The sequence below is a fragment of the Choloepus didactylus genome, chromosome 3 (assembly GCF_015220235.1).
Source record: "Choloepus didactylus isolate mChoDid1 chromosome 3, mChoDid1.pri, whole genome shotgun sequence".
NCBI classification, from domain to species: Eukaryota; Metazoa; Chordata; class Mammalia; order Pilosa; family Megalonychidae; genus Choloepus; species Choloepus didactylus.
The window spans coordinates 873,828-893,443 of record NC_051309.1 but is presented as its reverse complement, the minus strand read 5'-3'; the positions used below and the strand labels follow the sequence as shown (position 1 = coordinate 893,443).

The 19,616-nt window shown below is 46.8% G+C and overlaps 2 protein-coding genes across 8 annotated transcripts in view; one reads left to right on the top strand and one right to left on the bottom strand.

The window, feature by feature from the left end:
* Positions 1 to 3,771, bottom strand: part of TMEM175 (transmembrane protein 175) — an 84,444-nt gene extending 80,673 nt beyond the window's left edge. For 2 of the 7 annotated variants that reach the window (XM_037829200.1, XM_037829198.1), the window contains exon 1: positions 3,614 to 3,765. The gene's annotated coding sequence lies outside the window, so the exon portion shown is untranslated. Of the gene's footprint in view, positions 1 to 3,560 lie in introns of all 7 variants that reach the window. The other 5 variants (XM_037829194.1, XM_037829192.1, XM_037829193.1 and 2 more) reach the window with 5 other exon arrangements.
* Positions 3,772 to 3,868: 97 nt separating this feature from the next.
* GAK (cyclin G associated kinase) overlaps positions 3,869 to 19,616 on the top strand; it is an 83,874-nt gene continuing 68,126 nt past the window's right edge. Inside the window, exons 1-3 of the mRNA XM_037829177.1 lie at positions 3,869 to 4,119; positions 18,605 to 18,666; positions 19,323 to 19,382. Of these exons, the coding sequence (XP_037685105.1) occupies positions 3,975 to 4,119; positions 18,605 to 18,666; positions 19,323 to 19,382 (267 nt within the window). The 5' untranslated portion in view covers positions 3,869 to 3,974. The remainder of the gene's footprint in view (positions 4,120 to 18,604; positions 18,667 to 19,322; positions 19,383 to 19,616) is intronic.

Genomic DNA, 19,616 nt, shown 5'->3' with positions numbered 1-19,616 from the left:
ACTGCGGGGGGACAAACGAGACCATCCACTCATCATACACCAACCTGAATTGGGAGGAATGCCCGAGAACACAGCATAAAATCTGTAAGTAAAACCTGCGGAACCAGGTCGGGAGACCCTCTCCCCCACAGCCCAAGCTGTGGAGCCACATGGTGCCAGAGAGAAGCTCTCTCCCCAGCAAGTGAATATAGCTCAGCTGAGCTCCAACTGGGGTTTTAAGTAGCGAGTGTGAACTGCTCACTACAGGTACGCAGCCCCAAAAAAACAGACAGAGGCTTTGGGTGATGAGTCACCTGGGAGAGCCGGAGGGTTGCCTCGGACTGGGTCTGAAGGGGACTATCTGTTTCTTTTTTGGCTCAGTGGAGAAAGCCCCAGTCATTTTCAGTTTCCAGGGCTGTGACTCTGGGAAGGGTGGAGACACCACAAGCAGAAAGCAAGACCATTGAAATGCTAATGACCTCCACCTGAGGGGTCTGTCTTCTCTAGGAGGAAAGGGGTGGGGCCCTTCCCATTCAGAACCAGACCCCAGAGCCTGGGGGAACACGGCCATACCTCCTCATACCAGTCAAGAATTATAGGCTAACAGGCATCACCTGCTGGGCAGAAAAGCACAGTGACCTGAGGCATCAAAGGGTGGAGCAATTTTCTAAGACACACCCTCAGGGAAACCAGATACTGAATATTTCTTCCCTCTGGGACCTGAGCTTGTTCTGGTCTGGGAAAACCCGATTTGGATAACCAAGGAAACCATGCCTAGACAACAGAAAATTACAACCTACACTAAGAAAAACAAAGTTATGGCCCAGTCAAAGGAACGAACGTACACAGGAATTTAAACAACTAATGCTAAATCAATTCAAAAAGTTTAGAGAAGATATTGAAGAGATAGAGGCTGTAAAGGAAGAACTGGACATGTATACAGCAGAAATCAAAAGTTCAAAAAACCTACTAGTGGAATCTATGGAAATGAAAGGCACAACACAAGAGATGAAAGACACAATGGAAACATAAAACAGCAGATCTCAAGAGGCAGAAGAAAACACTCAGGAACTGGAGAACAAAACACCTGAAAGCCTACATGCAAAGGAGCAGATGGAGAAAAGAATGAAAAAATAAGAGCAACGTCTCTGGGAACTCAAGGATGAAACAAAGTACAATAATGTACGTATCATTGGTGTCCCAGAAGGAGAAGAGAAGGGAAAGGGGGCAGAAGCAATAATAGAGGAAATAATTAATGAAAATTTCCCATCTCTTATGAAAGACATAAAATTACAGATCCAAGAGGCACAGCGTACTCCAAACAGAAGAGATATGTATAGGCCTACGCCAAGACACTTAATAATCAGATTATCAAATGTCAAAGACAAAGAGAGAATCCTGAAAGCAGCAAGAGAAAAGCAATCCATTACATACAAAGGAAGGTTAATAAGACTATGTGCGGATCTTTCAGCAGAAACCATGGAGGCAAGAAGGAAGTGGTGTGATATATTTAAGATACTGAAAGAGAAAAACCACCAACCAAGAATCCTGTATCCAGCAAAGCTGTCCTTAAAATATGAGGGAGAGCTCAAAATATTTTCTGACAAACAGACAATGAGAGACTTTGTGAACAAGACACCTGCCCTACAGGAAATACTAAAGGGAGCACTACAGGGTGATAGAAGACAGGAGTGTGTGGTTTGGAACAGAATTTTGGGAGATGGTAGCACAACAATGTAAGTACACTGAACAAAGGTAACTATGAATATGGTTGAGAGAGAAAGATGGGGAGCATGTGAGACACCACAAGAAAGGAGGAAAGATAACGACTGGGACTGTGTAACTTGGTGAAATCTAGAGTATTCAACAATTGTGATAAAATGTACAGATATGTTCTTTTACGAGGGAGAACAAGCAAATGTCAACCTTGCAAGGTGTTAAAAATAGGGAGGCATTGGGGGAGGGATGCAATCAGCATAAACTAGAGACTGTAACGAATAGAATCATTGTATTATGCTTCCTTTAATGAAACAAAGGTGATATACCAAGGTGAATGCAGGTAAGAGGGGGGGATAGGGGAGGCATGTTAGACACTTGACATTGGTGGTATTGTCTGATTCTTTATGGTGGGCAATGTCCATGATCAACTGTACAAATACTAGAAATCACTTCATGAACCAGAACAAATGTATGACAATACAATTAGAAATTAATAATAGAGGGGCATATAGGAAAGAACTATATACCTATTACAAACTATATACTACAGTTAGTAGTATTTCAACATTTTTTCATAAACAGTAACAAACGTACTATATCAATACTAGGAGTCAACAATTGAGGGGGGTTGGTTAGGGATAGGGGAGGTTTAGAGTTTCCTTTTCTTTTTTTGTTTTCATCTTTCACTTTATTTCTTGTCTGGAGTAATGAAAAATTTCTAAAAATTGAACAAAAATTAAGTGTGATTGGATGCACAGCTGTATGAGGGTACCCAGGGGCAAGTGATTGTACACTTTGGATCTTTGGATAATTGTATGGTATCTGAACAATCTCAATAAAAATGAAAAAAAAAAAAACAAAAAAAAAACCTAATAAAAAAAAAAAAAAAAAAAAACACACCGTGGACCAACTCCTCACCCCACCCCACCCTCCCAAAAAAACAACTTTTCTGTGGGCCATTTGTGCCCACAGATCACCTTTTCTCCCTGGTTTAGTTTCCTGGGCTGTTCAAGTAAATGCCATGAAATGGGTCGGTTTAAACAATGAGAATTTATTTGCTTACAGTTTTGAGGCCGAGAAAATGTCCAAATCAAGGCAACATCCAGGCGATGCTTTCTCCCTGGCGACCCGCTGCCGAGACCCGGGGCTCGGCTGCCACCTGCCAAGGCATATGGCGGCGTCTGCTAGTCTCTCCCTACTCTTCCAGGTTTCCTTGCTTTCACCTTCTTGCTTCTGTGGCTTTCTCTGGGTCTTGCTTCCCTTTACAGAGGGCTCCAGAACTTCAACAACAGGAGTAAGACCCATCCCGAGTACGGTGGGCCTCACCTTAACTGCAGCAGCCTCATCGGAAGGTCCTACTTACAAAGGGTCCACACCCACAGGGACGGACTGGATTCAAGAACAGGCTTTTCTGGCGTACACACAGCCCCCAAATGATCTCCCTTCAAATGCTCTAACCTGGAAAATGTCAGACCGCAAAGGATGTTGGTGGCCACGGGTGTACTGAGGCTGCCCAGAGTGGCAAACGTGGTGGGTCACTGCCAAGCCCAGACGGGAGGAAAGGCCGTGTGCGGTTTTCCTGCACCGGGAAGCCTGGGCTGTCTGACTGGGTTAGCAAAGCGACGGAGCTCGGCAAATGTCGCAGGAAACTTAGACATCGATGAGGCAAAAGCTAAACGCCTACCGAGTGCTTAGTGCCAGCACGTTTCCCCGTGCTTGCCGACACGAACCGCCCCCCGCCCCGGAACCGTCCCCGGCCCCATTTCGCGGACGCGGCGCTGGAGGAAAGCGGAGGACCGCCTGCAGGTGGGGTGGGAAGCGCGCACCGACGACACCGCGGCCTCTGCAAAACGACAAGGTACCTCGAGCCAAAAGCCCACGTGGGCTCGGGCAGGAGCTGGGCGGGGGACACGACTACCTGGGCGGGAACCGCCGCGGCCACTCCTCCGCGCCTCCAAGCTCCGGACAGCCCTGCACCGCGAGCTCGGCGGCCGGAAGTTCACGCCACGTCCCGTCGCCGCGCACGCGCACTTCCCGGCCGGCGCGGCGGAAGGGCGGTCTGGGCCTCCTTTCCCGCCTCCTTCCGGGCCTCCTCGCAGCCGGCGGGGGCGGGGCCACGTCGCCCCGGACGCGCCGCGGCCTCCGCGCTGACGTCACGGCGCCGGGCGGAAGCTGGTGGGCCGGCGGGCCGGCGGTTGCTGAGCGCGCCCGGACGGACCTGGAGCCCCAGCCCGGCCCCGCGGGCTGCCGCGGGCTGCGGGGTCGCCGCCGCCGCCATGTCGCTGCTGCAGTCTGCGCTCGACTTCTTGGCGGGCCCGGGCTCCCTGGGCGGGGCTGCCGGCCGCGACCAGAGCGACTTCGTGGGGCAGACGGTGGAGCTGGGCGAGCTGCGGCTGCGCGTGCGGCGGGTCCTGGCCGAGGGTGAGGCCCGCGGGGCTGCGGTCGGGCCGGTCTGGGGCGGTGGCGGCCGGAGGCGTGGCTCGAGGCCGGCCTGGGGCGGTCACCGCCGCTGGTTAAATCCTGGGTGGGGGGCGTGGGTTTGGGCCGACCCGGGGGAGGGCTGCTGATGGGGTCGGGATCGGCCCCCGGAAGTCGGTGCCGGAGCTTGGATCGTGCGGGCCCCGGGGGGAGCGTGGAGTCGAGGCCGGGCCGGGTGGGGGGAGCGTGGGGTCCAGGCGAGCCTAGAGAAGTCACTGCTGGCGGTGCGGATCAAGGCCAAGGATGTGGGGGTCCTTGCCTCCCGAGGTGTAGATCTTTGCTGGTCTATGGGAGTCACGACTGCGGCTTGGTTGGGGCCGACTGGGGCCAAGTTAGGTCGGCCTAGGGAAGCCACCGCTGGGGGCGTGGGTCCCGCCCTAGGAAGCCTCTGCCCTGGGGTTAGTAGGGCAGGTTAGGAGGTGACTGCAGGAGGGAAGCCGCATCTCGAGTTGGACACTTCTTACAGATACGGGATCTGGGTGAGATAGGCCGGCAACCCAGCTGGGGCTGGAAGGGCCTTGCTGGGGTCTGGGGGAGTCTGTGACAGCTGGATTGGGAACTTTGTCAAGGGGTCACAATGGAGACTGAGCAATCAGGGTCTAGAAAAGGCTGGTTCTGGAGGTGAGAGGTAAAGCTGGGTGGGTCAGCTACAGCCCCTCCCTTCACACTTAGGGCTACTGTGGGTGGGAGCAGGGGATAGGACTTGACCTCTGGATGTCAGGGGCCAGCTCTCCTGAATTCTGATGAACTTCAGAGTTAGTAGTGATGCGTGATGAGCCTGTCACCCTGTTTGGGGATTTGGAGAAGTAAACAGGTAGTGCTGTGTCCTGCAATTTAGGAAACCCCCCCATACAACCTGAGTGTTTCTCTTGTCCCCGGAAGTTTGTTTGTGATTCAGTGAAACTTCTAGGAAGCGGAACCAATACCTGTGACCTGTACAGACCCTTGCATAGGTATATTTTTAAGTCAGTGTTTAGTCAGTTCTGTTTCTTTGTGCTCTTTCTAGCTTCCTGAATGTTCTTTCCTTCATACAGAATTTATCACCAACATCAGTGCAGTCACACTTTTTCTTCTAGATTTTGCTTATATTGTGTCTGGTGGCATTTCCAGGAGTGGGTCAGACTTCACTTGCTGTGATGTTGACTGGCTACGCAGTTGACTTTGGTGCTGGTGCTGAACCCGGTTGTAATCTGCATGAACGCTGCGGGAGGCACTGAGCGGCTTGGTCCATGAAGCCCTCGCCAGCCCACGGTCACCTGTGGGGCTGCAGGGTCAGCCTGGCAAGGTGGCCACCCCTACTGTTTTTTGTGCTTGGCTCGTGGTGGGGGACTTGGCCAACTGTTCTGAGGCCATTGCGCCAAGTGTCCTGAAGGATTGCCCGGCGTCGTCACCCACATTCTCACCGCCGCGGTCAGAGGCAGGCACGCCTGGGCAGAGTTGTGGACGACCCTGGCTTTCCTCCTTAGGCAGTGGTGGCCAGCGCTTTGCTCGCGTTCTGAGGCGTGATATTCTGAGAACAAGGAGTTTCCCCAAATGAATTTGTTTATCCTGAAAATAAGAAGCAATTATCTTGATTTGTTTAGACCTCCCTAGGTTCAGGAAGGACAGGGTTTCTGCCCTGTTGGAGCTTAAGGTGAAGCACACACCCAGGTGGCTGAGGGACACGCAGTGTGCGGGAAGGGCCCTGGGGTAGTGCAGGCAGCACAGAGGGGTCTGGGGGCCACTGCCGAGCTCTTGCGTGGCTTTGAAGAGGGAGCCAGGATGCACCTCTGCCCGGTGCGCGGCCAGGGTTGGGAGGGACAGCCACAGGCGGGAGGAGGTGGCCGGCCCCCTGACTCACGCCCATCACCCTCCACCCAGGAAGAAAAACACGGAAGTGTGGCCAGACGCTGTGGTTATGCACAAGAGCTCGTTTCTCTTTGCTATCTGGGCAAGTTGGGATATAAAGATAACCAGGGCAATTATGAGCTGTAGATTTCCTCCTTTCAAACCTAATAGGCGGCTTGCAGCTTCTAAAGCATTTTGAAGCCTCTTTCTTGAACTGAAAAGGGGTAAGAAAACTAAATAGAAAATTTACATAGTTTACATAAAAGTACTAAAGTTCTTGCTGCAACAGCTGCCTTAGAACCTGGGTTGTGGGAACTCAAGCTATTTTGGACAAATACAGGGAAGGTCTGCAAGCTGACATTCTTGGGGCCAGATGTTTAAAGAGTCAGAATTTTCAGGTTTTAGAAAGGTAATAAAATACATATCCTGTATATACTGGAGTATTTCTAGTGGAGTTGGAAACGTATACTCTAATCAAATACACTAATATTTTCTGAAATTAAATTAATAGACATTTTCACCATGGGGTGGCTAAAGTCTGTAAATAGCCCCCGTATTAGTTTATCTCAGCTTTTGCCACCAAAAGAATTAGGAAAACAAACTTTGTTTCCATAGCTTTTTGGATTTTGGATCTGTGGCATAAAGGTGGGTTGTTGGGCAGACCTGTGGAGGCAAATAACTTTCTAATCTTAAAATTTGTTCTAAATCTTAAAATTAAAAAAAAGCAAATTCCTAGGGGTACACAGTGTCAGAGATGCCCAGTACAGGGCATTCTAGAACCTCAGAAGTATACTCTGTATTCTCTTGTTTTTGAATTTTGCATGCTGTGGCTTCCTACTGCTGGAAGATACCTGGAGATGGATTGGTATTGCTAAGGAAAGCATTTGCTTCAAGAAGGGCAAATCCTTTCTCTTCAGTATGGCCAACTTAATTTTTCCTCTTTTGACTTACTGCTATGGAGATTAATTGGAATAACGTGTGGAGTAGCACTTTTTAAAGTGAAACTGATTCTATGTAGCTGTTATGCAGTTCAGTGAAAAAGTATCTGGTTTCACTGTATCTGATTAGGTGTTACATGTAACATCTGTTAGCCATAAACTGTTTGCTTTTGACCTGTGTGTGAGGTCTGTGTGGCATGGAAGGGTGCCAGTCACACAGAATGTGATTCCTACTCAAAAAACTGTCTTCTGTTTGAGATCATGAGCAGACCCCTGGGAACTTTGGACCTGGGACCCAGCACTCGAATTTCACGCGGGCTCCGCTGTCGCCCACTCTCTGGATCACCTGCAGCCCGGTGCCCCCGGCCTGGCTCCTTCCTCCGCGTCTCTGGCTCCTGGTCTCCTCCAGGGCCTGGGCCCGAGGCACGGGGCTCTGAGCTGGGCGAGGGCACAGGGAATGTGTGATGTGTACGGAGAGCTGCAGGGCTGCGCCATGCTGTCAGGACTCTGTGCCGGCTTAGGAACCTGGCAGCAGGGGTTACGCTGGGCCTCCTGTCGTCGTTGTGCCTGTTCTAGAATGTCCTTTGTGCGGGACCCTACCCTGTGTGCTCTTTCCTGACAGGCGTCTTTCCTCGGCAGGATGGTTTTGAAGTGCATTCTTGATGCATCTACTGGAAGTTCACTTTTTTTATTGGTAAGGAGGGTTCCATTGTGTGGATGTACACAGTTTCTGATGGACTGTTGAATTTTGTACATTTCAGCTGTTTGTGAACAAAGCTGCCAGGACACACTTTGCAATCTTTGTGTGGACAAATAGTCTGCTTTCTCCTGGGCAGAGTACCTCAGAGTAGAGCTGCTCGCTTAGAAGCCGGACGTGTGTTTAGCTTTACACGAATCTACCTCACCTCTTTCACCGAATGTGGCTGCACCATTCCAGCCCCCCTCAGCGGTGTCCGAGGGCCCATCTCTCACATCCTCACCAGTGCTCTTGTCCTCTGTCCTTTTGATTATGTCTGTCTTGCGGGTGAGTGGCGTCTCACTGTGGTTTTCATTTGCATTCCCCTGGGATAATGATGTCAAAACTTTTTCACATGCTTGTTGGCCATTCATTTTTTTGTGAAATTATCTGTTCAAGTCTTTTGCCTGTTTCTAATTGCTTAGGAGTTGTAGGAGTTTCTTATTCTGGATTCAAGTCTTATTGTGTGTTTGCACGCACGTGTGCACATGTGTGTGTGTGTGTGTGTGTGTATTTATCTCCCTGGGGCTTACCTATTCATTTTCTTATTGTTGTCTTTTGATGAGCAAATAGTTTAAATTTTGGTGAATTCCAATTTATCAATTTTTTCCTTTCACGGTTAGTGCTTTTTGTATCCTCTTTAAGAAGTCTTTTCCTAGCCAAAGTCACAAAGTTCTTCTGTTTTTTTTCTAGAGTATTTATAACTTTAGCTTTAGTCTATGATCCATTTCCAACTAATCTTTGTGTCTGGTTTAAGATGGGGGTTGGGGTTCATTTTTTCCCAGATGGAGGGCAGTTGATTCAGCATCATTTGTTCCCTGTTAAATAGCTTTGGTGCTTCTGCCAGCGGTTGACCTTTTGGGGGTGGGTCTCCACAGGCGCCACCTGTGTCCGGAGACCTGCTGTGTCTTTAGAATAAGTCTTGAAGTCTTTGTTCGTTTTCAAAATTGTTTTACCAGTTGAGCATTTTCATATAAACTTTAAAATTAACTTGTTAATTTCAGTGAGAACCAGCTTTTGTCCTCGGGGACAGGCCTTGAGGCCCTGTGCAGGCTGGGACCCCGTGTTTCCTTGGGCGCAGAGCAGGTGCCACTGAATGCTTGTGAGTGAGTGGATGGGGGGCACTTGGTCTGCTGGACTTTCTGGCTTTATAGTGGCTGGAGGAAACATTAGTTAGGTTGTTTTCCTTCTTTTCCAAGGAGCGCCGACTCCCACCTTAGCGCTGCCTGAACCCGGGGGCGGCGAGTCTGGTGGTGCCGGAGCCAGAGCCAGAGCCGAGGGCTGGCTGCGACCCGAGGGAGGCCAGCCGCTGTCTGGGTCCCTGGGTCCCCGCTCCGGGGGCAGGTTCGTGGAGCAGCACGTCCTTGAGCATACGGAGATTCCCTGCTGGCATTGGTTTCAGTACAGCCTGTCGTGCCTCCTGTCTGCCCCGTGGTTTCTCTGCGTTGGGAGGTTTGTTCAGGGTGAACTGCAGAGGGCTTTGGGAGTGTGTGTGTGAGTGTGAGTGAGCAAATGACATGTGAGTGTGTGCACGTTGGAGATGAAAGCACAGTCTTGTGGGGCTTTGCGAGCATTTGGGCTGACTGGTTTATTGCTGCATCTGCATCTCCTTTTCTCTGTCGTCTTGAGGGATTTTGTGAGGAGGAGGTCGGCCACAGCGTCGCCTGCCTTGTAGGCTAGGCTGCATCTCGGCCAGGGCTCGGGAGCCAGGCCCTGTGGCCCAGGCAGTAACGTCCTGTGCTGGCCCAGCCTGCAGGACCAGTGTGTGAAATGACTTGGGAAGGCTGCCCTGTTGTTCCTTAAATGTTTGCATTGTTGTTACTATTTTTAATTAAATGTTTTATTTTGAGATGACTAAATTCACATGAGGTTGTAAGAAATGATACAGAGAGATCTCTCCTGCACCCAGGGGTAACATCTTGCAGAACTGTAGTGTGCCGCCACCACCAAGAGGATGGTGGGGAAGCCGGCCAGGCAGAGACCCCGCGCCCTGCCTGCCCCAGCCTGCAGCCCCTCATCTGCCCTCCCCTACAGTCTGCCATCTCACGAGCACTGCGTAAACGGAACCCCATGGGACATAGCCTCGTGGGACTGGCTTCTTCTCCAGCGCAGTTCTCTGGACACTGCATGCGGTCGGGGCACCACACCCGTCGCTGACGCTCAGTGTGGCGGTTTCCAGTTTGGGGCTGTTACCATGAACGCTGTGCTGCTTGTCTGCGTGTCACATGGACACAAGTCTCTGTGTCTCTGGGTGCACAGTGGCTGGGCGCGTGGTAGTGATACGTTAATTTTTAAAGAAATTTCCAAATTGTGTTTTGTCTTCTATTTGCCTTCCCGCCAGCAGTGTTTGAGGGACCCTCTCTCCCCGCACCCTCGCCAGCGTTTGGAGTTTGTGTGTTAGCCGCCTTCAGGAGTGGGAGACGCTGTCTCTTTTCCCTCACGGCCCGTGCTGGTGGGCACCCTCTCGGTGCTGATGGCCACTGGGTGTCTTTTTCTGGAGAAAGCTATTTTAGTCCTTGGCCATTTTTAAATTGGCTTGTCTTTTTGTTCTTGAGTTGTAAGAGTTCTTTATGTATTCTGATACTAGACCCTAATCAAATAGGTGATTTTTTAATAACTTTTCTTCCTCCATAAGTTGTCTTTTCACCTTCTTGTTTTTCACCTTCTAAAAAAAAAGTTTTTACTTTTCACAAAGTTCAATTTATCTATTCTTTCTGTGGTTACTTGTGCTTTTTGGTGTCATATCCAAGAATCCTTTGCCAAATCCAAAACATGAAGATTACCCCTTGTTTTCTGATATTTTCTTTTTTATTTTTATTTTTTTTTATTGAGATTGTTCAGATACCATACAGCTATCCAAAGATCCAAGGTGTACAATCAGTTGGCCATACAGCTGTGCATCCATCAACACAATTATTTTTTTTTTTCAATTTTTAGAACATTTTCACTACTCCAGAAAAGAAACAAAGACAAAAAAAGGAAACTCACATCCTCCCGTACCCCTAACCACGCCCCCCCTTCCATTATTGATTCATAGTTTTGGTATAGTACATTTGTTACTGTTAATGAAAGAATGTTAAAATACTACTAACTATAGTATATAGTTTGCAATAGGTATATATTTTTTCCCTATATGCTTCTCTATTGTTAACCTCTAGTTATAGTGACATACATCTGTTCTAGTTCGTGAGAGCGATTTCTAATATTTGTATAGTTAATCACGGACATTGTCTACCACAGGATTCACTGTTTTATACATTCCCATCTTTTAACCTCCAGCTTTCCTTCTGGTGACATGCATGACTCTGAGCTTCCCCTTTCCACCACCTTCACACACCTTTCAGCACTGTTAGTTATTCTCATTACGTGCTACCGTCACCCCTGTCCATTTCCAAATATTTAAGTTCACCCTAGTTGAACATTCTGCTCATGATAAGCAACCGCTCCCCTTTCTTTAGCTTCATTCTGTTTCTTGGTAACTTATATTTCATGTCTATGAGTTTACATATTATAATTAATTCATATTAGTGAGACCCTGCAATATTTGCCTTTATGTGTCTGTCTTATCTCACTCAATGTAGTGCCCTCAAGGTTTCTTCATCAACCCATTTCTTTTAAGATGGTTTTGTTCAAACACTATACGTTCCGTCCTAGGTAAACAATTGGTTTCCCGTATAGTCACGTATTTATGTATTGAGCACCATCGCCACTCTCTATATAAGGACATTTCTTCCACAAAGACGGAGGAAGAGTCAAAGAAGGCAGAGAGGCAAAAGAAAAAGGCAAGAGAAACAAGCAAACAAACAAAAAACTTGGTAGCTAGAAGGTGACAAAAGGAAAGACAGCATTAACCTAAAGTAGAATAAAGAGTCAAGACAACATCACCGCTGCCAGGAGTCCCATACCCTTCCCCTATTCCCCACCCCCCCATATGCATTTAGCTTTGATATATTGCTTTTTGTTACATTAAAGGAAGCATAATACAATGTTTCTGTTAATTCTAGCCTCTAGTTTGCATTGATTGTATTTTCCCCCAGTCCCACCCTATTTTTAACACCTTGCCATGTTGACATTCATTTGTTCTACCTTATGTAAAAATATATTTGTACCTTTTATTATAATCATTGAGCACCCTAGGTGCCCTGAGTTACACAGTCCCAGTCTTTATCGTTCGTCTTTTGTTGTGGTGTGCCACATGATCCAGCCTTCCTCTTTCAATCATATTCACAGTCATATTTGTTCATTGTACTTACATTGCTGTGTTACTGTCTCCCAAAATTGTTTTCCAAACCTCTCACTCCTGTCTTTTCCTTTCTGTCTGCAGTGCTTCCTTTGATGTTTCCTGTAGAGCAGGTTTCTTGTTCACAAACTCGGTCATTGTCTGTTTGTCAGAGAATATTTTAGGCTTTCTCTCATATCTGAAGGATAGTTTTGCCAGATATGGGATTCTTGGTTGGTGTTTTTTTCTCTTGCAGTATCTTAAATATATCACCCCACTTCCTTCTTGCCTCCATGGTTTCTATTGAGAAATCCACACATGGTCTTATCAAGCTTTGTTTGTATATGATAGATCATTTCTCTCTTGCTGCTTTCAGGATTCTCTCTTTATCTTTGATGTTTGATAATCTGATTATTAAGTGTCTTGGCATAGGCCTATTCAGATCTATTCTGTTTGGGGTACATTGTGCTTCTTGGATCCATAATTTTATGTCTTTCATAAGAGATGGGAAATTTTCATTGATTATTTCCTCTATTATTGCATCTGCCCCTTTTCTCTTCTCTTCTCCTTCTGGGACACCAACGACATGTAAATTCTTGCTTTTCATCTTGTCTTTAGGTTCCCAGAGACGTTGCTCGTATTTTTCCATTCTTTTCTCTATCTGTTCTTTTGTGGGAAGGCTTTCAGGTGTCTTCTTCTCCGGTTCCTGAGTGTTTTCTTCTGCCTCTTGGGATCTGCTGTTGTATGTTTCCATTGTGTCTTTCATCTCTTGCGTTGTGTCTTTCAGTTCCATAGATTCCGCCAGTTGGTTTTTTGAACTTTCAATTTCTACCTTATGTACGTCCTGTGTTTTCATTATACAGTTCAGCTCTTTTGCCATACCTTCCCTAAACTTTTTGAATTGACTTATTATTAGTTGTTTCAATTCCTGCATCACAGTTGAAGTGCAAGTTTGTTCCCCTGACTGGGCCATAACCTCATTTTTCTTGGTGTAGGTTGTAGTTTTCTGTTTGGTTACCCCAATCAGACCTCCCCAGACCAGAATGGGCTAAGGTCCCAGAAGGAAGAAATATTCAGTATCTGGTTTCCCTGAGGGTGTGTCTTAGAAATTGGTACACCCTGTGATGCCTCCAGTCATTGTGCTTTTCTGCCCAGCAGGCAGTGCCTGTTAGCCTCTAATTCTTGACTGGTGTAAGTTCTGAATGGGAGGCAGGTAGTAGAGCTGGGCCCCACCCCTTTCCTCTTAGAGAAGATAGACGCCGTAGGGGGGGGTCATTAGCATTTCAGTGGTCTCTCTCTGCCTGTGCTATACCCTTGTCTGGGTCACAGAACTGGGAACTGAAAATGGCTGAGGCTTTCTTCACTGTGTCGATAAAGGAACAGAGAGTCCCCTTCAGAGCTAGTCCGAGGTGACCCTCCGGCTCTCCAAGGTCAGTCGTCACCCAAAGCCTCTGTCTGCCTGTTGGGGATTTGTACCTCGTAGTGAGCAGTTCACACTCACTAATGAAAACCCCAGTTGGAGCTCAGCTGAGCTATATGCACTTGCTGGGAGAAAGCTTCTCTCTGGCACCACGAGGCTTTGTAGCTCGGGCTGTGGGGGAGGGGGTCTCCCGATTTTGATCTGCAGTTTTTACTTACAGATTTTATGCTGTGATCTCGGGCATTCCTCCCAGTTCATGTTGGTTTATGATGAGTGGACGGTCACGTTTGTCCCCCTGCAGTTATTCTGGATTATTTACTAGTTGTTTCTGTTTTTTTTTTAGTTGTTCCAGGGGGACTACTTAGCTTCCACTCCTCTCTATGCCGCCATCTTAGATCTGATATTATCTTTTTTTAATTATAAAATTTTAATTATCGAGGAGAACCTAAGATGGCGGCTAGGGGAGACAGGGCAAAAAAACACCTCCTTGAAAAATACTAGATAAAAACCAGAAAGTGACCCAGAACGCCAGTTTCAGCGATGCACCAGCTAGACAAGTTCTGCTAAAACTACCAGGACTGTACACTTGGTGAAACCGGGAGTCTGCATTCTGAAATGAGTGAATAAGCTGGCTGAAAGTCCCACTACTGCCCTGCTGTGTCGGGAAACCTGGGGTTGGCATTTGGAGACGGATTAGTTCTTCTTAAAAAAGAAAAGAAAAAACCCCAGAAGCGGCTGCAGTTACAATGGTGAGAACCGCACAGTGAAGCATGGCAGGAGTGGGCTGTGCCAACCTCTCGTTGTCTGGCATGGAGGATAGCCTGCTGCTGATTCCCTCAGGGCCAGGGGGACAGAGGGGAGAGCCAAAAGGAGAAAGAAACCCTGCTGCTTGTAGCCAGCTCCCGGGCGGGCTGGAGACACTCCTGCCAGGGGCTGTATCCAAAGCCCAGAGCCGTGCCAAGAAACCCAGTGTGACAGGGAGTGTGTCCCATGGCACCACGCACGGGCCACAATATCGGCCGTGGACAGTGGCCTTGGGCACACCCACAGCTAGTTGTCCCAGAGCTGGGAAGGGGGAGCTGTGCGAAAAGTGGGGGGTGTGGGACACCCCATTCAGCCATCTTTGCATCAGGCTGGGAGCACCCCTGCACGGCCTGGCAGCCCAGGGCTTCCCTTGAGGGACTGTGTGCACGTGTGACATAGCACAGCCTTCCCTCGGCAGAGGTCCTGGAAGATCACGGCTGAGAAGGGGGGCCCACTCGAAAAACCCAGGGACGCTACGTCAATGCCGGGGACTTGTGGGTCAGCGGCAGAGAAGTCTCTGGCAAAACTGAAATGAAGGCTTAGACTCTTGCAAGAGCCTTGAATCTCTGGTAACACCTGGGAGGTTTGATTATTAAAGCTGCACTGCCTCCCTAACCACCCAGACACACACCCCACATTCAGGGTGGACAGCACCAGCAACACACCCAAACTGAGTTCACCGATTTAACCCCACAAGAGTCATTTCCCCACACACCACAAAGACAAAGTTGAGGAGAACTGCTTGAGGGGCAGATGCCATCTGCTGGTTAGTTAGAGAAAGTGTACGCCTCCAAGTTGTAGATCTGAAAAATTAGATTGGTATTTTTTACAACTTGAAAGAACCCTGTCAAAGCAAATGCCAAGAGGCCAAAAACAACAGAAAATCTTAATGCATATAATAAAACCAGACAATATGGAGAACCCGATCCCAGACACGCAAATCAAAATACCAGAAGAGACACTACTTGGCACAATTAATCAAAGAACTACAATCAAAGAGCGAGAGCATGGCACAGGATATAAAGGACATGAAGAAGACCCTAGAAGAGCATAAAGAAGAAATTGCAAGAGTAAATAAAAAAATAGAAGATCTTATGGAAATAAAAGAAACTGTTAGCAAAATTAAAAAGACTCTGGATACTCATAGTACAAGATTAGAGGAAGTTGAACAGCTCAGTGTCCTAGAGGACCACAGAACAGAAAATGAAAGAACAAAAGAAAGAATGGAGAAAAAAATCAAAAAAATCGAAATGGATTTCAGGGATACGATAGATAAAATACAACATCCAAATTTAAGACTCATTGGTGTCCCAGAAGGGGAAGAGGAGGGTAAAGTCTAGAAAGAGTATTCAAAGAAATTGTTGGGGAAAACTTTCCAAACCTTCTACACAATATAAATTCACAAAGCATAAATGCCCAGCGAACTCCAAATAGAATAAATCCAAATAAACCCACTACAGGACATATTCTGATCAGACTCTCAAATACTGAAGAGAAGGAGCAAGTTCTGAAAGCAGCAAGAGAAAAGCAATTCACCACATACAAAGGAAACAACATAAGACTAAGTAGTGACTATTCAGCGGCCACCACGGAGGCTGGAAGGCAGTGGCATGACATATTTAAAATTCTGAGAGAGAAAAATTTCCAACCAAGAATAGTTTATCCAGCAAAACTCTCTTTCATATTTGAGGGAGAGCTTAAATTTTTCACAGACAAACAAATGCTGAGAGATTTTGCTAATGAAAGACCTGCCCTACTTCAAATACTAAAGGAGCCCTACCCACAGAGAAACAAAGAAAGGAGAGAGCGATACAGAGAATTTTAACAGACATATATAGAACCTTACATCCCACATCACCAGGACACACATTTTTCTCTAGTGATCATGGATCTTTCTCCAGAATAGACCATATGTTGGGACATAAAACAAGCCTCAATAAATTAAAAAAAAAAAAATTGAATATATTCAAAGCACATTCTCTGACCACAATGGAATACAAATAGAAGTCAATAATTTTTTATTTGTATCTCCACTATTTACTACCTACATGATGTAAAATACACAAACTCTAATGACAAATCAGTGGTTTTGGACTCAATGTAAAATATGTGATTTTTGACAAGAACTATATAAAGGTGGGGGAATAGAATGGAGGAGTATAGGAACATAATTTATGTGTCCTATTGAAGTTTAGTTGGTATCAAAGAAAAACAAGATTGTTATGGATTGAAGAGGTTAAATTTAAGCCCCACAGTAAACACAAAGAAAGTATCAGAGAATATGACCGTAGAGATGAAAAGTAAAGTATGGGTTACGAGAAGTGGGGGAAGGGGCAATGGGGAGTTAAGAAGTGAGTGTAGGGTTGCTGTTTGAGGTGAAGGGAAATTTCTAATAATGGATGGTGGGAAGGTGATAGCATTACAACATTCTAAATGTGATTAATCCCACTAATGGAATGCTAGGGAGGGGTGGAATGGGAAGATTTAAGCTGTATATATGTTTCCACAATTGAAAAAAAAAAGAAAAGACAGTCTAAATAGATGACAATTGAATGCCAAGGATGCTCAAAGGGACACGTTGAGACATAAGAAGAAAAAAAAAAAAGGAAATACAGAATGTAAGCTTTGTATCAAGGTTGAATTTCTTGAACTTCTTAGCTGCACTTACTGGGATTGCATAAAAGAATGTTCTTGTTCATGGGAATTGTATACGTGAATTATAGTGTATGTTCAAGGATGTGTGCAGCTAGCTCTCATATGTTCAGAAGACAGAGCAATAGATTATGGATGATAGATAGGGAGGGAGGGAGGGAGGGAAAGATAATAGAGATGTGACAGCACATTAAAGTTGGTGGATCAGGGTATCGGGAGGGGGGTCAGGGTATACTGGAGTTCTGTGTATGGGGTTTGTATTGTTTTTGCAACTGTTCCTATAACTTTGAATTTATTTCAAAATAAAATTTAAAAAAATTTTTAATTATCTTTAATTTTGAAAATTTTAAAAATGCGTAAAAGCATAAAAAGTAACATACCAAACACCTGTGTCCCTACCATCCAGAATTACTGAATGAATTTCCTCCAGACCTTTAAATTTTTTGGAAATTGAACTGAACAGTGCCAATTCTGTTGAAGGCCCCGCTGGTTCTCGGCAGGCTCCGTCCCCCCGTCATGTCTCCCGCCTCCCCCACTTCTGTGCCCACAGCCCGTCCGTGGCGCTGCTCTGGAGGCCTTGGGGAAGCTGAGTGACTGGGTCACGATGGCTGAGTCTGGCTGCTTCACGCAGGACCGTGTGGGTTTCCGACTGCACTGAGCTCGCCTGGCCGCGTGTCGGGCCATGGCCGGTGGCGGGGTGCCGAGGCGGGCAACGTGGCTGGCATGGCGGTCGCTCTGGGGAGACCTGGCGACTCGGCAGCACTGCACCTTCGCCCCTCCAGCGCACTCGGTCTCTCTGCTCGCTGAGGTCTCTAACTGCCCCAGAGGGCTGTGCCCTTCTCCAGGTCTTTTGAAGCCACTGTAAGTGGCATTGGTTTTCTTAATTTCATTTCCAGTTGTCTGTTGCAAATGTAGAGAAACAGCACCGAGTTTTGTGTATTGCTCCTGTATTCTGCGTCTAGACTGAACTCGTTTAAGTGGCGCCTGGAGCGCTTCTGCAGCTCTCGTCAGATGTTCTTCGTGGGTGATGTGCCCTCCGTGAAGAAAGACATGCCGACCACTTCCTCTCCACCGGGCCCCTTCATTTCTTTTCCTGCCTGCCCTGGCCGGGGCTCCCAGCCTCGTGTGAGCAGGGCCGGGCGTGCGCAGAGTCTTTGCTTGTTCCTCCCGTTCGGCTTTCCCTGTGCAGCGTGATGCTGGCTGTAGGTCTGCCGTGGCTGTTCTGTCGAGCTGAGGCCTTCTCCTTTGTTCCTATCTTGCTGGGGGATTTTAAAGTTATTGATGTGATTTTCCACAGTAGGAAGTTAGGAAAAGCTGAAAATGAAGCCTAAAAATAATCGAATAACATCGACTGGTTTTCAGACATTAAACCAGCCCTGCTTGGTTGTGTTTGCTTGGCTGATATTTTATTAAGAATTCTTCTGCCCCTGTTCGTAAAGTTCTTTTGCTCTTTGGGCATTCAAGTAGTGATACTACATTTTTCATCCAGGTGCTGGTTGTTCGTCTTCTCTCTCTTTGTTGTTGGTGTTTCTGAGTCAGCATCGCTTGAATCATCGGGGTCGTCAATTGGCTTTCAAAGGACTGCCTTTGGTTTTGTTGGTCTTCTTCATTTGTTTTTCTTTCACTGATTTCTGCTCTTGTTTTCATTTCTTTCCTGCCTCTGAAGCCGCACATTTAGAAGGTAGTACTGTATGAATTGGAGTTGTTACTTTTGTTGAAAACAAGTTGCTGTCACAGCTAGAAAACCAGTTTGTACTTTATTTTAGCTTAATATGTTAAGTAAAATCACAACACTGAATCAATACGTATGTTTGCTTGTTTTTAATTTTCAGGAGGATTTGCATTTGTATATGAAGCTCAAGATCTTGGCAGTGGCAAAGAGTATGCTTTAAAGGTAATAGAGAATGACTTCACTTTTTTCATATGGGCTTTTGGTTTCTTTTAAAGGAAATCTCTAACTCAGTGTGACCGGAAATTTATTTGGTTATTTTATTTAGTTTTTTATTTTGCTAGTCTGGTTTTTGGGGGTACATACTTATTTCTTCCTGGTAAAGCATTTGGTGAGTTGAGGTACAGTGTTCTCAGAGCACTTTAAAACCGTGATTTCCAGGCTTGGGGCTTCCGTGGGCCGTGGTGCCACTGCCTTGTGGCTTTGGCAAGGTGCCAGGGTTGAGAAAAGGGCTCCCTGAGCCCAGTGATTTAGAAGCCACTCAGTGGAGTACTCGGCCTTCACTGAGGCCCGGGGCTGCGCCTGGACCCCCCGATCCGGGGACTCATTCCCATCGTCTTGTTTGACTCGGCCATTTGGAGACAAGGCTTTTATTTTTAGTTTTCTTTTATCTTTGGGTCATAAAATTCTATTTTTGAGGATTTTTACCCTTCTGTCAGGTTTTTACACAGGTTAAATGTTAAAATATAAACAGGTTTTGCTCCTTTAGAGGCACTGTGTTTATTCTCCTGGATGTTTATGTCTGAGATAAGACATTATGCAGAGTGGAAAACTAAACAGCCCTAATCTTGTGTGTGTGTGTGTGTTATTTCCTGATACAGAGGTTGTTGTCCAATGAAGAGGAAAAGAACAGAGCAATCATTCAAGAAGTTTGTTTTATGGTATCCTTTTCCTGGAAACTAGAACGCAGGCTGCTCTGGGAGGTGCAGACCCCCTGGCTGCACTGCCCGTGCGGTGGAGCACTCTGCCAGGCCTATGTGACCTGTGAAAATGGCCTCTGCATTTATCAGACCTCCCTGTAGAGTCTTCCCAGTGGAAAGGACTTTTCTTCCCTGGTCTGTACTCCCTGGGTAAAATTAAAAGGTCCAGCGGCTTTGGGATTGGAGGTGCTTTTC